Source organism: Fusarium venenatum, assembly GCF_020744135.1.
Source record: "Fusarium venenatum strain MPI-CAGE-CH-0201 chromosome Unknown EDB82scaffold_2, whole genome shotgun sequence".
Lineage (NCBI taxonomy): Eukaryota > Fungi > Ascomycota > Sordariomycetes > Hypocreales > Nectriaceae > Fusarium > Fusarium venenatum.
Genome location: NW_027072130.1, coordinates 9101280 through 9116325, shown reverse-complemented (window position 1 = coordinate 9116325; position 15046 = coordinate 9101280). Strand labels below are relative to the sequence as shown.

The 15046-nt window shown below is 42.3% G+C and overlaps 5 protein-coding genes across 5 annotated transcripts; 3 read left to right on the top strand and 2 right to left on the bottom strand.

The window, feature by feature from the left end:
• Positions 1-508: 508 nt before the first annotated feature.
• EDB82DRAFT_413886 (uncharacterized protein) lies at positions 509-733 on the top strand (the record flags this gene model as incomplete). Its single annotated transcript, XM_065607582.1, has 1 exon — positions 509-733. A coding segment is annotated over one exon (225 nt), but the record flags the coding sequence as incomplete, so codon positions are not given.
• A 508-nt stretch (positions 734-1241) lies between these two features.
• EDB82DRAFT_200039 (uncharacterized protein) lies at positions 1242-2567 on the bottom strand. The gene is made up of 5 exons (XM_065607198.1): positions 2457-2567; positions 2102-2394; positions 1966-2050; positions 1675-1906; positions 1242-1621 (listed from the first exon to the last, which is right to left on the bottom strand). The coding sequence occupies exons 2-5, from the start codon at positions 2255-2257 to the stop codon at positions 1489-1491; spliced, it is 606 nt and encodes a 201-aa protein (XP_065465160.1). The 5' UTR covers positions 2258-2394; positions 2457-2567; the 3' UTR covers positions 1242-1488.
• A 79-nt stretch (positions 2568-2646) lies between these two features.
• Positions 2647-6951, bottom strand: EDB82DRAFT_525865 (uncharacterized protein; the record flags this gene model as incomplete). The annotated part of the gene is made up of 11 exons (XM_025736618.2): positions 2647-3228; positions 3281-3335; positions 3395-3424; positions 3478-3560; positions 3620-4201; positions 4267-4461; positions 4516-4685; positions 4752-5320; positions 5373-5469; positions 5529-5694; positions 5758-6951. 11 exons carry the CDS (start codon positions 6949-6951, stop codon positions 2647-2649), a joined length of 3723 nt encoding a protein of 1240 aa, XP_025587207.2.
• Positions 6952-8161: 1210 nt separating this feature from the next.
• EDB82DRAFT_557146 (uncharacterized protein) lies at positions 8162-9929 on the top strand (the record flags this gene model as incomplete). Its single annotated transcript, XM_065609691.1, has 7 exons — positions 8162-8289; positions 8349-8456; positions 8524-8643; positions 8701-8958; positions 9034-9115; positions 9171-9342; positions 9400-9929. Coding segments are annotated over 7 exons (1398 nt in total), but the record flags the coding sequence as incomplete, so codon positions are not given.
• Positions 9930-10630: 701 nt separating this feature from the next.
• On the top strand, positions 10631-12548 carry EDB82DRAFT_567426 (uncharacterized protein; the record flags this gene model as incomplete). The annotated part of the gene is made up of 2 exons (XM_065609848.1): positions 10631-11796; positions 11908-12548. The coding sequence occupies 2 exons, from the start codon at positions 10631-10633 to the stop codon at positions 12257-12259; spliced, it is 1518 nt and encodes a 505-aa protein (XP_065465158.1). The 3' UTR covers positions 12260-12548.
• Positions 12549-15046: the final 2498 nt, after the last annotated feature.

Below are 15046 nucleotides of genomic sequence, written 5' to 3'. Positions count from 1 at the left end.
GATTCCTCTATCGGTCTTGCCTTAACGAGGACCCGAGCTATCTCAGCAGCCTCTATTAGCAGGGAAGCCCCTAGAGGGATAGCTAGTTCCCTCTGGAATCCCTCTAGAAGGGACTAGTAAGGCTAGTCTTAGTTTTATTCTTTCCTATAAGCTATTACCTATAATAGCTATTTATCCCCTATAATTTCCTTTATTTTTCTTATTTTCTTACTCTCTTATCTCCCTTTCCTTTTTTCTCTTTATTTTATTTTATTACTTTACCTTATTCCTTTTTCTTATTCCTTTTCCTTATTCCTTTTCCTTATTCCTTTTCTTATAGCTAGCTTTATTTTCCTTATTTTCTCTCTTTTTTCTATACCTTATAGCTATTATATCCTTATCTCTTTTCCTTTTCCTTATATCTCCGTTATAGCTATAGTTATTTCCTTTCCTTTTACTGTATATAGTCCCTAGAAAAGCAACTAGGCAGATAGCTTAGATAGTTAATACCACCCTAATCTAACCCTAGGCTGCAGAAGAAAAACGACGAAAATACAGGACCCTAGGGGCCTTCTTTCAGCCTATTATTATCTCGGCAGGGGGCCTCATGGAGCTCGAGACCGCCAAGACCTACCGAAAGTTACAGGACCTTATAGGGCCTATAGCAGCGGCACAGCTTGATTCCTCTATCGGTCTTGCCCTTACAAGGACCCGGGCTATCTCAGCGGCCTCTATTAGCAGGGAAGCTCCTAGAGGGATAGCTAGTTCCCTCTGGAATCCCTCTAGAAGGGACCCTTAAGGCTAATCTTAGCCTTATTCTTTCCTATAAGCTATTATCTATAATAGCTACCTTTTCCTTATAACTTTCCTTATTTTCCTATTACTTTTATTTTTATTTCCTTATTCTCTTACCTCTTTTTCCTTTTATCTTCTTACCTTATCTTATTACTTTATTTTATTCCCTTTACTTATTCCCTTTACTTTCTTTACCTATAGCTAGCTTTATTTTCTTCCTTTTTTCTATACCTTATAGCAGTTATAGCTTTATCTTCTTTACCTTTCCTTATATATTTCCTTATAGCTATAGTTATTTCCTTTCCTTATACTATATATAGTCCCTAGAAAAGCAACTAGGCAGATAGCTTAGATAGTTAATACCACCCTAATCTAACCCTAACAATAAGGCAGTGGAAAACTTTGAAAGTAATGATCTTTCGCAAACTGTTACCGAAGAACTATTTGTCAAGCTTAGAGTTCAATAAGCAACATAAGACTATGAATTTGTGGCTCTAAGAGGCTGTGGCCTGGTCCTGATTGAGAGACCATCATGCCTCACCTCAAACATTGACTTGTTCAATTAAACATGGTCATTTACAAAATCTATACCCTCTAATGCCTGTACGTTCCTTGCTCAATTATATTTTCCCCAACTCTATAGACTGAGATTCTGCCCTGCCCTGCCCTTGTCACCAACATTTACCCGCAGAGGGGACTCAGCATTACCGTTCTCTAAACGATAGTTGTGGGAGGGAGATTGGTGCAAAGCTTCTTAAGATGAAAGACGTTCGTCTTGCTGTTCAGAGTGCGTATTAATCTCCACTTACCCTCTTCTGGCGTCAACAAAAACGCCACGCTGTTGGTACTGATAGCACGGTTATGATTAGCACGCGTCTTGTCAGAAGTTGATTTACTCACCGTCTCTTTTCGTACGTCCAGTCCCATCCTGCACGGTAGATCCTGACAGCAGAGTCGAGGACTATGCGGTTGTACTTGGCCCACTCTTCAGCTAGAGTGACATCTGGATCATCGGGGCCCTTGACGACTGTATACCATTTGTCAAAGCGATCTAGCCGGTCATAAATACCCTTGAAAGTATTGCACCACATGCCCCAGATGGTATCGTCGTTCATGTAGCTGAACGTGAGGCCTGTGAGAAATTGGTTAATGAGTATCAAGTACTGGAAATGAAGGTGAATTAATGCTTACCTATCTCCTTAACAGTCATCCACTGCTCGTCAGTACTCAGACCAGTGTACACTCCTGGGGAGTAGGAGTTGGCTAGGTCGAAGATCTACTATGATTAGTGATGCGCCTTGGAGTTCAAAGAAAAATAGGGTCTTACATTCTCCTTCTTTCGGTTCAGTCTCTCCTGCAAGATTGCGAGACGGTCCTTGTGATGATTGTTGCCGAGCTCAGTATAGAGTGTGCCGAATAGGGGATATGCCTCCCCTGGATTCGAAGGATTGGTCCAAGGAAAGTCGACACTATCCACGTTCATGATCTAATCCTCGACCTAGTTACAGTTAACCTTCCCTGTTGTAGTTCCTGGAGATGGACTTTGCCTTTGGATTTGGCCATGAGTGAGCCACTCGGTAAAGAATTAACCTAGGTTCTGTCCCTCGTAAACATGCTCCGCTGAAAAAAGGCACGAAATGTCAGCATTCCCGTGATCGAACACGTTTGTGTGATAGACTTACTTTGATAAGCCGATGGAAGGAAAACGCCGTTGCCTACATAGGTCTGATCGCGAGTACGTTTAGCCCCGATACTCCAGTCAACACAGTCGGCTGAGCTGTTTCCCCAGTAGCGAGAAATCGAGTCGTAAATACCGCCATCCACTCCGTCCTATACCTTCATCACATCCTTGGGGAACTGCGGGAACTTGTATTAAGGCGAACCCCTCTTGTTGGGGGCTTCATACAGCTTGCCACAAACATAGACATCCTTCCAGGCATCTTTCACGATACCTGCACGAGCGTGCAAATCGTTCAAGTGATCAACAGACTCACCCCCAACTTTTTTCTCGGGGAGGGCGTCACCTTCCATCTGGTCCCGTTTCAAGATTGCATTGGGACCAGGCCAATCTTCTTCATCCCTGTCATCCTCAGAGGTGCACTTTGAATATGGTGGCATATTAGCTCGAGCTCTCCATTTGCATTGCATGCAAACACAGCCGCAGCAGTTTCTCGTCTCCTCGACATCAAGACATGAGTTGCATCGTCCGTTGTCGCAGTTAATCTCACCAAGACGTTGATCAAATCTCTCTTCAACAAACAGATCGGCGCCGTAGCGAAGTGCATCGTTTGGTCTCAGGCGCATAGAGCCAAAGTTGTCTTTGGGATTGCTTGGCTGCCCTCTCTTGTTGAGTTTGATTGACGGTATGGCAGCGGACTGGTCTCGTGGCGAAGGGAACTCCATAGTCGCTCGCTTGCTCTTGGTCGAGTAACATTGTTCGTGGTTGGGAGTTGGCTAAGCCTGTCAGTTAGAAGAAGACACTTATGTCCGAAAAGTGGTAACGTACGTTATCGTCAAAGAGTATGGCCATCCCATCCACACCTTCCCAGCCAAGAAACTCTCTTGTTCATCTGTCAGCATAGGTTTCTGAAAGTCACTCTCAGTGTCGGATTGTACTCACTTCCCGTCAGCCTCTTGTCTGAGGATGTTTCTAAATACCGTTAGAAAATACTCGACCCGAGTTCCAGAGCAGAGATGACATACTTTACCGAAGCATGAGGGCAGACTTGGTCGTCCTTGGCTAGTGGGATCTCCCATGAGGCATAGGTTTGACTGGTGACAAGTAACTGTTTTCAACTTAGCTAACAGATGATGGAAAGGAGAAAATCAATAACGGAAAACTCACGGATGTAGACTTGGATATCTTAGTTAGACCCTGACCTTGTATAAGAGGTAATATGCCAAAGTGCAGGTCGAGCCTAAAGGCGAGATGATGTCCGATTTGTATGGTGCTCCCATTTCTGCCTCCGTCTCCGTAAAGAACATCATCGTCAAATACCTCGATTTCTGTGTCCTTGTGGTGCTTTCTGATACTGTCCATCTCGTCTGGGAATAGAATATGGGGAAAGGTGGCTGGAAAGTCGCCTAAGTCGGTCTTAACACGTGTAGTCAGACGCCCGTCTAATGTCGCTGCGTGGTTTGGTCTAGAGGATGGGCCCTCATCCATATAAGACGTGAACAACACGGTTTGGCGGTTGATGAAAGGAGTGAGGCTTATGTAACCCCAGAAAGATCCAGCACTGATCGTGTGTCCTTTCAAGGCTTTATAATTAATCTCGCTTTTCGCAGGGTTGCCCTTTTTGGCCATGTTGATATCAAGATGACCTATTCCACTAATTCCAAAGGTCAAATCTGTCTCGCCAGTGACTTTGATGAACCTATTGGCTTCCTTGACGTTAACGTTCGAAGAGTCTCTGGCTGAGGTTGCCTGCGGTAATGTATAAGTAAGATAGAATTAGGAATGGAGAGAACCCGAGGAATACTTATAATGACTGTAGCTGCGTAGTATATGTCTGCGTCGACCTTACCCTTGATGAAACCTGCGATACCTTCACCATAGTCCTTATCCCCTATCGGATAATTGTCGGCGGCTTGCCAAAAGACTGGCGTACTTAAATCCTTCTGGATCTTGAGAGAGTTCTCGCCAGAACCATATTTGAACTTGTCTCCTTTTTCGAAAGTTCTCTTCTAGTTAAGGTTGAGAAACGAAAAGTATCGGCGCTCCAGATCGCGCCTCTGAACTCCTGGAGAATCGACAAGACCATCCCAGTATCCTTTGACGTTTGTTATATCCATTCGTATGGCGACTTTGGCGTCGGCTCGCCGCTCGTGTTTATTGAAGTCGAAGGAGAACTCGTATATCGGGGACGTGGGGGTATGCCGCTTGACTAGGTGGTCTGGCATGGTTTGGTCTTGGGAAGATAGATGTCAGATAAGTGTGATCAAGAAAAAGGGAGACGAAATGGGAAGTATCTCACCTTCAGCAAGCTCTAGTGCGATTGCTTGAGCAAATGAATTTGGTGCATAGTCGTCTGGCATTTCTACCAGGGTGCCTTCAACACCACGCTCCCTAACCCTAAAGCAGCCATCAACATCCTGACTTGTGCAGACGACTCTAGCTTTCTGAGTTTGATTGCTGGGTTGGTCGAGCATGTTGTCGGGACAGTCGAGGAAAACAAAAGGATCCGGCCGGCCATCTCTTGCCTTCAGCTGGGTAAGTCCATGAGACTCCCTAACAGCAAGAAGAAAGCCGAATCCCGAGTTCGCAGGGTCCACCTCGCCAGACTCGGAGCCAGCTCCAAAGGTGATAAGACCGTACTGCGGGTCAGAAGTGTCGGATGGAATGTCCTCCTTGGGGAAGAGCCTCTTGAGATCGACTAGGTTGAAGTCGCCGCCTGAGGAATGTCTCCTGGGTGTACTGCCTGTGACGGCGGTCAAAGCAGATAGCATGCTATCGTCCTGGTCGATAGCCCATACCATCAATCCTAAGAGCCCCATCTTATTCGCGTAATCAATCTTGGCTTGGAAGGTCTCTGGATCGTCGTAACTTGGGAATGGATTAGACTCTTTCCGCATTATCAGATACAGGCGATACTCACGAAATCCAATTGTTGTCACCGTAGACAAGGTACCGGACAGCAGCCGTTCTGTCATGATATGAAGTCGCACCAGTCTTGGAAATGATGTTTTGGATCTCTGTATAAACGGGTGAGCATACAGGAAGGGGTAACTAACTTGGAAGCATTGTCGCTCACCACGATAGGACAAGATACCAGCAGTATCGGTACAGGGGCCCTTGTCTCCAGGTCCCTTGAAACGACAGCCAGGCTTCCAGCATGAGGGCGAATCGAGTTTGAAAGACCTGCCGTAAAAGCCCAACCCAAGGACGATGTTCTTTGGATCGACTCTAACGCGCCAAAACTAGATGCAGTATATGGATTAGCAACAAAAGGTTGGTGTGGTGGTTGAGTTCAAAAAACTCACCAAGTCTAACGCCAGGTCAATCTCGGTTAAGTTGCTATGTGCCGAGACCTGGCTTCCGATGGGATTGTCGCTATCCCAAGTGCCATGCAGATCATAGGACATGAGGTTGATCCAGTCGACATATGGTTCCATAGCCTTCGGGTCAAAGTGGCGAAGGTACCAATAAGAGGTCGGGGCAGTATAAGTGACGATATAGTCACGACCACTTGCTTTAATCGCAGCTTGAAGCTCTTTGACAAGTGACACAAAGTTGGCACCATCTTGACCCGAGCCACCCCGATCTTTTGCACCAGGGTATTCCCAGTCAAAGTCGACGCCCTCGTAGCCATACTCATCTAGGAACCCCAAGAGGTTTTTAATGAAAGTGGCGCGATTGGAGCTGGTAGAAGCGAGAGACGGGAAAACATCTTGCCACGGTCCTGGGTCGCTAAAGGTCCAACCGCCGAGAGCAATGATGATTTTGAGGTCTGGATTCTTAGCTTTGAGATTCCCCACGTTCTTGTAGAGGTCTGCAGCGATTCCATCCATGTTTGTGATTCGAAACTCTTTATCAATATAACCAAAGGCAATATTGAGGTGGGTCAACTGATCAACAGGAATCTCTCCGAGAGTCATGGTACCGCAAGCGTGATCGGTATTCCAACCTTCCCAATATCCAATTATCCTCTGCCGAGCATCAGACTTTGAAACGGACGGCTTGGGTTGATCACAGTTGGACTGGCAACCTTTGGCACAGAAGTCCTTGGTAGTACCACAGAAGCCATACTGTGAACAGCAGACATTCAGAGGACATTCTTGGCCAGGTTTCTTGGCGTAATTGCCGCACTCTGCTTTGGCATCGCAGTTCGACTGGCAGCCTTCGCCACAATACTTGGGCTCATAGCCACACCATCCATCGGGCCCGCAGCAAGCTTCGTTGGAACATGGCTTATCGGGACCGCAAGTATAGTCGTCTTGGCCCTGGGTAGAAGCATTGGAGGTGGCACGAAATGTAAGTGCTGCTGGTATTTGTACCTCTTCTGCCACGCTCCCCAAGGATCTAATTCGCTGGCCTTGATTGGCAGGCTCTCGAGCCTGTCGATGGAGGTTTGCGTGGTGGTGCAAATGAGATGCAGTAACATGGGTTGTGAAAAGGGACGGAATGAGCAGTGCACAGGTAAAGAGTGACATGACTGCCCTCTTGGAGTGAACCATGATGATAGGCCGGCCACCAAAGGGACAGAGCAGATTTCGTCAAAGAGACAAAGACTCTACAAAGACAGAATATAATAACCAAGGTAAGTGAAGAAAGATTGAAACTTGGATGACATGACATGCAACAGCCACATAATTATCTATCTGTATGAGAACTCTTGAATTACGCTCTCAGATATCATATCTGCTCATCTGAGCCGAGATTCCATGACACTTTCAGCGTCTTGTGGGGAGCAAATTTGGACCGAGTCAGGTAGCATCCGTTAATCTTAAGAGTCAAAAGTATGGTCTGATTATGCGTGACAAGATCCACTAGAATCCTTCCCACTCTTGAACCTAGACCCGGTTAGATGCGGGCTGTATCCAACCGAGTGATTCGGTTTCATGGATCTGCATGATGGGCTGTTGGTTGTGTTCACTAAATTACCCTGTAAAGTCTCTGAAAAGCTCAAGATCAGTTCAGTGGAACCTGTCAATTACGTATAAGCGATCCTTTGTTACGGTGGAATTATGATTGGGCTCGGTGTTTCGGTTTGAATGCTCAGGGTCTAGACTAAGAAGACACTAACAACCAACAGCATGTGCTAGCAATCATGTTCAACCAACAACCACAAAAGCGACCAATGAGTGATCTTGTAGACACCTGTTGGCTCTAGAATCAAGGGCTGAAACCAGGTACCTACTCCACAAGGCCTAGGCCTAGGGGGCATCAGGAGCTAATTAAGTCTAGTCTAGTAGATCATCGGCTTCAGTCGCTGCAGATCCCGAAATACGATACGACGTGCAGCTGAAGGAAGCCGTTAAATGTCGCACTCATACTCATGAGGCAGCACGAGTCTATCGTTGGTTCGGTCAGGTTGAGGCAACAGACCTAGTCCGAGATGTGCAGTCACCGAGATTACACTTGAAATATTTTCATGCATGCCAGTCTTTGGCCTTTTTCGATTTAGCTTGTTTCAAGACCATCTGCTTCGAAAACAAGTCCTGTATGTAGATACATGCCCTTCATGTGACCCTGTCTATCTTGATACTTTTTTCTTTGCTCCATAGCAATTTCTCTTATTACCCAGTGTATATATGACAGTCTTGTCTTGTGGACTACGCTAGAGTCTACAACGCACATATTGTGACCATGTTACTCTACTCTTTTCTATTATTGCTTATTGCTAGGTTGCACGCCGTAGTGGCTGGATCCCTGGTCGAGAGGTCTTCTCAATCGGTGACATGCACTGATTACACAATCCAAGATGGCGACACTTGCTTGAAAGTCGCAAAGAATAACAAGGCAACCTATGCACAAATTGTTTCTTGGAACCACAATGTTGCTTCTCTTTGCTCGTAAGAAACTTCTTTTCTTCTCTTTTCTTTTCCGGGCAGTCACTTAACAAAGATTATAGCAAAATGAAGTCTCTCAAAGGAACCAAGATTTGCGTAAGCAATCCTTCAGGTAACTTTGCTATCCCTACCAATACCAAGGGTGACACTTCTGTCGCCACCACTGCAGCGTAATGCCGGCTCCTGAACAAAAAAAGGCCTCTGCCGGATGGATCACTTGCTAACATTACCGTGCAGGCCAATTCCATCCAAGGTACCTAATGACACGAACAAGAATTGTGGACAATACGCGGTGGTGAAGGAGGGTGAAGACTGCTCCAACCTTCTGGCTGCTTCGGCTATTACTATGGACGACTTGTAAGATGATTCGCAAACGGGCTGAGGAGACTTCTACTTACCGATATGTTGTTGCAGCTTGGTTCTTAATCTACAAGTCTGGAGAAATTGCACTAACCTCTGGCTGGACTATAGCTACTGCGTGAAACCTGTCGGTGCCATCTCGACCTATCCTGGATATGGAGGAACAGCTGCCCCAAGTGCCACCTCGCGACCTTTCAAGAAGACAGAGTCAACCGACCAGTCTAGTCACAATGGTACTGATCCACTTGACCGTTTCCCGTCTACGGATGACATTGTTCCCATTGCCAACGGGACACGGCTGGATTGCGTTGAGTGAGTGGCATTGCCTACCAAATGCTTTGCTTTGGAGCACTTCATAATCATCTACTTACACCTTACCTTGTATAGATACTACTGGACTGAGAATACTACCGATAATCTTGCTGCCGATTGTTGGGCACTGATGGCAATCTACGGCATTGAACCCGAGGTAAGATGTCAAGATATACTCACAAGACAAATTCAGGCTAACTTGCATCGTGTAGGAGTTTATTCTGTGGAATCCGTCACTGACTGATGCTGATAAAACTGAGGAGGACTTTGACGCAGATGCACCGTCAGCCACAGGCACCATGACATACAGGAATGACTTTGCCTACCTGTGCACCGTCTCGTCGAGCGTCTTGTACTGCGTCGGTCTTTTGTCAGCAACTACTCGTAGGTCCACAGCTGGTATACCTCATATGGTATCACGCCTTGCTAACAAGTCTAAAGCCGCTGCGGCAGAAAAGGAAATCGAGACGCCGACCCCTCGCGCTGCGGGTGAGGTAGCGAACTGTATAATGTGGTTCCGCGTTAGACGTGCAGCCAGGTGCAATGACGTAATGGCAACCAATGGTTTGGAACTCGGAGAGTTTTACAAAATGAATCCAAGCGTCAAGTCGGACTGCACAGGCTTGGTCCTTGGAACCTATTATTGTCGGTTAACATATCCACGCGGTGACAGCGTGGGAATACCGGGATGGGCCTCTACGACTGAGTCAGAGTCAGAGTCAGTAACTGCATCTGCATCAGCGACCAAGACATCTATATCTACAAGCAGCACAAATTCGGGTATACCCTCTCCCTTGCAGACTGGTATACTCAAAACGTGCAACGACTACCATAAAGTGATCAAGGGAGATACTTGCTATGATATTGCCCAGGGGGCCAAGATAGAGCTTGAAACATTCTACAAATGGAATCCGGCTGTCAAGTCGGATTGCTCAGACCTTGAACTGGATACGTATGTTTATGTTAGTTTAACTTAGTCTAAGTAGGTGAAGAGAATAGAATATAATGTACGCGTATAGCCATGAACGATTCCTCAATAAAATTTAAGATTGCTGGGTTAGTCTATACATGAGGAATAAACAAGAACGGATGGTTCAGTATTGGCTAAACTCGTGTCGTCCATTGTTTCCTTACAACCAATAGATAGATATCACAATGGATGTTTATTTCTGTGAAGCTGAGCCCACCCAAATACAAGACATGACCCCTGCCCGCCTGTAACCCTAGGTACCTACCTACCTTAGCTTCTCCACTGGTCTACCCACTAAGCTAAGCTACCTATAGCCCCCAAGGGTAATAAAGGTGAATTCTGATACCTAGACTTCAATTGGCTAGTCCTGACTGATTGGATCTAATGAACTCCTAGGAGTTGTGCCAACAAATCGGGATCTAGCAGGTCATTAGCAAGTACAAAGTTAGGTGGCAAAATTCACCTTTATTACCCTTGAGGGCTATACAGGTACTTAAGCCCCCTGACAATCAGTGGACGAGTCAAGTCACCAGTTACCTAGTTTCATACATAAAACGCCAAAGACCCTGTAGCTTCTGTTGGCATCATTTCACTATAAATGCAAATAACCCCTCTTTATCTTTTATCTTTACACTGTCATCTGTCCCCCCCTACTTGAGCCTCTATAGCCATTTCCACCTTTGCTTATCTCAAAATACCACCATGGGCTCATCTACTTCACTTGCGTCACTACTAAACGAGCTGGTTGGGTCTGTCTGCGATCTGCTCTGCAATCGCGACATCAAGAGCTTGCGTCTTACTTGTCGAGCCTTGGGAAACAAGTCGACTCTGAGATTCGACCGCGTCTTCATCTCTGCCAATCCGCGCAATGTCGACGTCTTGCTTGGAGTCGCCAACCACAACGTCTTCCGTCATCGCGTCAAAGAGATCATATGGGATGACTCCGTTTTGCCTGAAATCCCTAGAAGAAACAGCGATGAGCCACGTGGCTATAGAGCGGATGAAAATGAAAATGAAACCAATGCCCATGCCACGAACGAGGACCAAGATGACATCTCGAGGGGTTTTGTCCATCTTTGTAAGCACAGCATGTCTCTCACCAGCGGCAGGGCGCAGGACAAGAACAAGTACCAGGGCGAAAACCAAGTGCAGAAGCAGCTTCAGAGCCTAATGCCCAGTCGAGATTCACTGGCGCATTATCAAGACCTGCTTCGTCAGCAAAGCGAGGTATTGTCATCTGGCTCAGATGAACAAGCTTTTCGGCACGCTGTGCAGCGGTTCCCGCAACTCACAAAGGTCACCGTCACACCGGCGGCGCACGGTTTTCTTTTCATGCCGCTTTTTCAAACACCCATGATCCGAGCCTTGCCATTCGGGTTTGTGTATCCAGTTATTCGGACTTGGCCATCTGACGAGGCTCTTGGATACGGTAGTCCTGAAAATTGCCCAGAAGGATGGGGAAATGACGACGAAAGGAAACAGTGGCGCGGATTCTGCACAGTGATAAACGTCCTGGCCGATTACGCAGACAGCCTTCAAATCTCAGAGCTAGTTGTGGACAATCACACTCTGCCCACCGGGATTGACTACACTCTTTTCGACAAGCCAAACACAGAGTATGATAGTCTTTGCAAGATTGTTGCACGACCTGACTTTAGACGTATCGTGCTCTCGTTAACAACGGGATGTCGCGCCGACTTTGACGCTGAAGATTGGAATATCTACCGGAACGGCAGGATTTCCTGCCTCTTGGCCAAAGCAATTGGTCTGGAGGAAGTTGTCTTGAAAAGTGACTATGGATTGAACTCTTGGTCTTGCCCCATCCAGGACTCCATATCGCTTTTTGATCTCTTTCCCATCGAGGACTTGTCACGCAGACACCTGAAGCACTTTGGACTTTCCGGGATGCAAGTCGCCTAGGATGATCTCATCTCCTTCCTTGGCAAGCTCCCGCCAACTCTGAAATCAGTCAACCTTAGCTTTCTCTCCCTTGTGGAGGGTCATGGAAACCATGCTGACATGTTGGCCAATATCCGGGACAAATTAAGCTGGAGAAACCGACCTGCCAGCCAAAGAATCAAGGTCAGCATCTCAATGAAGCTCAATCAGTACCATAAAGGCCGCTATGTATGCCTTGACAAAGAGGTTCAAGAATACCTTTACGGCGATGGTCCCCCTCCCTTTATTGCTCAAGAAGGAAGGATGGCTTCTCTATTCTCATATGGTACCGGCATTGTCTATGACGAGTTCGACCCTAGCTTTGTGGTACCATATGAAACGAATAGAAGGCGTCTCGGAAGACGCGTTGGTCACTTTATTAATGCTGCATAACTGGGTGTCAATAATACTCTACACAAGACGAGCCGCAGGTGGGGATTCAAGTTTGGTAAAGTAGAATTGACATGCCACTGCAGACTCCACTGTTGCAAACCAGCTATCTAGTTCACAATGGGAGCCATAGCGGCTCCTGGCTTATTAATATTATTAGAGTTTTCTTTTAGATCTAGGGCGCTATTATATTAACTTATAATATTATTATCTTTATTGTTATGTTTTTTATTACTCCCTTTACGCTTAGTAGTATAAGCTCTATATATATTAGTAAAGAGTTTAAATTAGATAGTATAGCTTAAGTAGCTATAGCTATAATAATATTTATCTTTACTATGTAATTAATAGATTATATTTATATATAAAGTTAATATTTTAAAAGCAGGTTATATAAGTAAGAAATATATAATATAGTATAATATAATACTTAGCTATTATTACTAGTTATAATATATTAAAAGTATAAGACTTAAAATATATATAAGTATAATACTATTTAAATCTTAAGCTTTTATTAAAGCTTATATTTAGTTTATTTAGTTTTATATTTTATTTTTATAAAATGTTAATTAATTATTTTATATTTACTAATTTAAAAATATAATATTAATATATACTTACTATATATTATATTAACTTTATTATATCTTGTATTATAAATGAATAATCCTTTTAATTAAATTTTAAGGGCTTAACTATTTAAAGTTAACTTTCTTATTAATTAATTTATTTTAATTTATTTTTATATTATATATATATTTAATAATAAAAATATTTAAAATTAAGAGACTTTTTTATAAGAAAGTAATATTATTAATAATACTTTATTATAAATTAAAAAAGAGAAAAAAAGCTATATAGTTTATATTTTTATATATCTCTTATTAAATTTTAGCTTAGAAATCTATATTAGAAAAGCTTTATATACTATATATAATGGTTAGGTTTTCCAACGGATAAACTAGTCCGTTCTAAGTTTATATTAGCAGAGTTATAGGGCATATAATACTAAGTGGTTATAAACTATTATATCTCTTAATAGTAAATAAGGCAGGTTAGGCATATTTAGGTAAAGATATTTTATTAATAGCTATTGAGCTAAGTGTATTAACTAATACTAAGTGAATATATATATACTTGTAATAGCTTATGGTTTAGGCATTAGGCTTATGCTATAAGTTAAGCCTTATATTGTAAGTCTTATTATAAGCTATAAGTCGCAGATCCTGGCGGCTCACGGTATAATTAAGCTAGTGTAGGCGGTTGAAGTTATAATTAGTGAAAAATAGTAGGGCCTATATAATTATCTGTTAAGTTATAACACTATAGCTAGTTTAAGTATAAAGTTAGCCAGGCTAGTTTAAATCTAGTTTAATAATTAAGATTATATTTCTTTTTTCTTTTTTTCCTATTTTTTTTAAAGAGTTAAATTATCTTTTATAAAAAAAAAATTTTTAACTCTACGCTATAAGCTCCTCTTGCTCTTTATAATGCATTTTTAGACCTGCAAGCTAGGCCAGATAGTAATAGGGCTTAAGCAGGAGCTTAAGCGTCTAAGGGACCTTAAGAAGAGGCTTGCAAGATAGCCTAATAATATCTATTATAATAAAGTTACTTTCCTCGAGGAAGTCAGGTTAAACTATAGGCATAAGGCCTAGTATTAATACCTTAGGTTGCAGGTAGCCTAGGCTAATAAGGCCTTTAATAACGCTGGTATTAAGTTAATTAAAAATAAGATTATAAAGGTTACTGCTAAGGTAGCTAAAGTAATAAGGGTATCTGCAGAGGAGGCCTTATAAGTAGCAGAAGCTATATATAGGGTTAATTAAAGGTTAATCTAGGGATTATATTAGGGATATAGAAAGTTATAATACAGGCTAACCTAGAGGTAAAAGCTCTATAGGAATTAATTTAATTATATAATATATTATTTTAAAATTCTATTATTAAACTTATATTAAAATTTTAAAATTTTAAACTATATTTTAAACTAAGGGCTTATTTATATAATATATCTTTGCAGTATATTAAGTATTAAGTTTCTAGTATTACTAGTTATTAAGAAGTAATTAATTAAGTAAAAAGTTAAATATAAAAGGCAAAAGTGCAGTACTTACTTATCTGCAGTACTTACTTATTAAATATATTATGCCTTATAACCCTGCTAATATAACTTTTAAGTAAACTAGTTTATTACTTATAAAACCTAATAAATATAAATAGTTAATTACTTATTTTAATAATAGTTATATTTATTTTTAGTAGCAGTTCTATAGTATATTTACTATATATAAGCATAATAGGCAGGTTAAGCTCTTTTAATAAATATAGCTTAAGGGGCTATATTTAAGATTTATAAAGTTAATAAATTAATTCATATAATATATTTAATAAGCAAGCACCGCAGATAAGCGAGTGCTGCACTTTTCCCTCTTATATTTAACTTTTTACCTAATTAATTAGTTATTAATAACTAGTAATGCCAGAACCTTTAATTAAAGCTAGGACTTATCTTGCCCTTTAGGCTCTTTAAAATAATTAAAAATTAAGTACTTAATGCACTGCAAAGATAAGTTAGGTTAATAAGCGCTGTCTATATTACTGCCAGTAAGGCATTTAATTATAATATAATTCTATTATTAACTTATAGAAACTATCTAATTAGGAAGAGTATATAATAGTTTAATTTATCCTTAACTTAGATTTATAAGGATTTCCCTTATAACTATATTTTATAGAAAAAATAGCTAATTCCCTACTTACTAACTGTAATATACTACCTATTAG

Excerpts from the sequence above, each read along its gene's own strand:
- EDB82DRAFT_200039 (XM_065607198.1), bottom strand. The coding sequence starts at position 2,257 with ATGAACGTGGATAGTGTCGACTTTCCTTGGACCAATCCTTCGAATCCA. Across the intron at positions 2,051-2,101 it reads TGAACCGAAAGAAGGAGAAT|ATCTTCGACCTAGCCAACTC; the intron begins GTAAGACCCTAT and ends TAATCATAGTAG. Across the intron at positions 1,907-1,965 it reads GATGACTGTTAAGGAGATAG|GCCTCACGTTCAGCTACATG; the intron begins GTAAGCATTAAT and ends AATTTCTCACAG.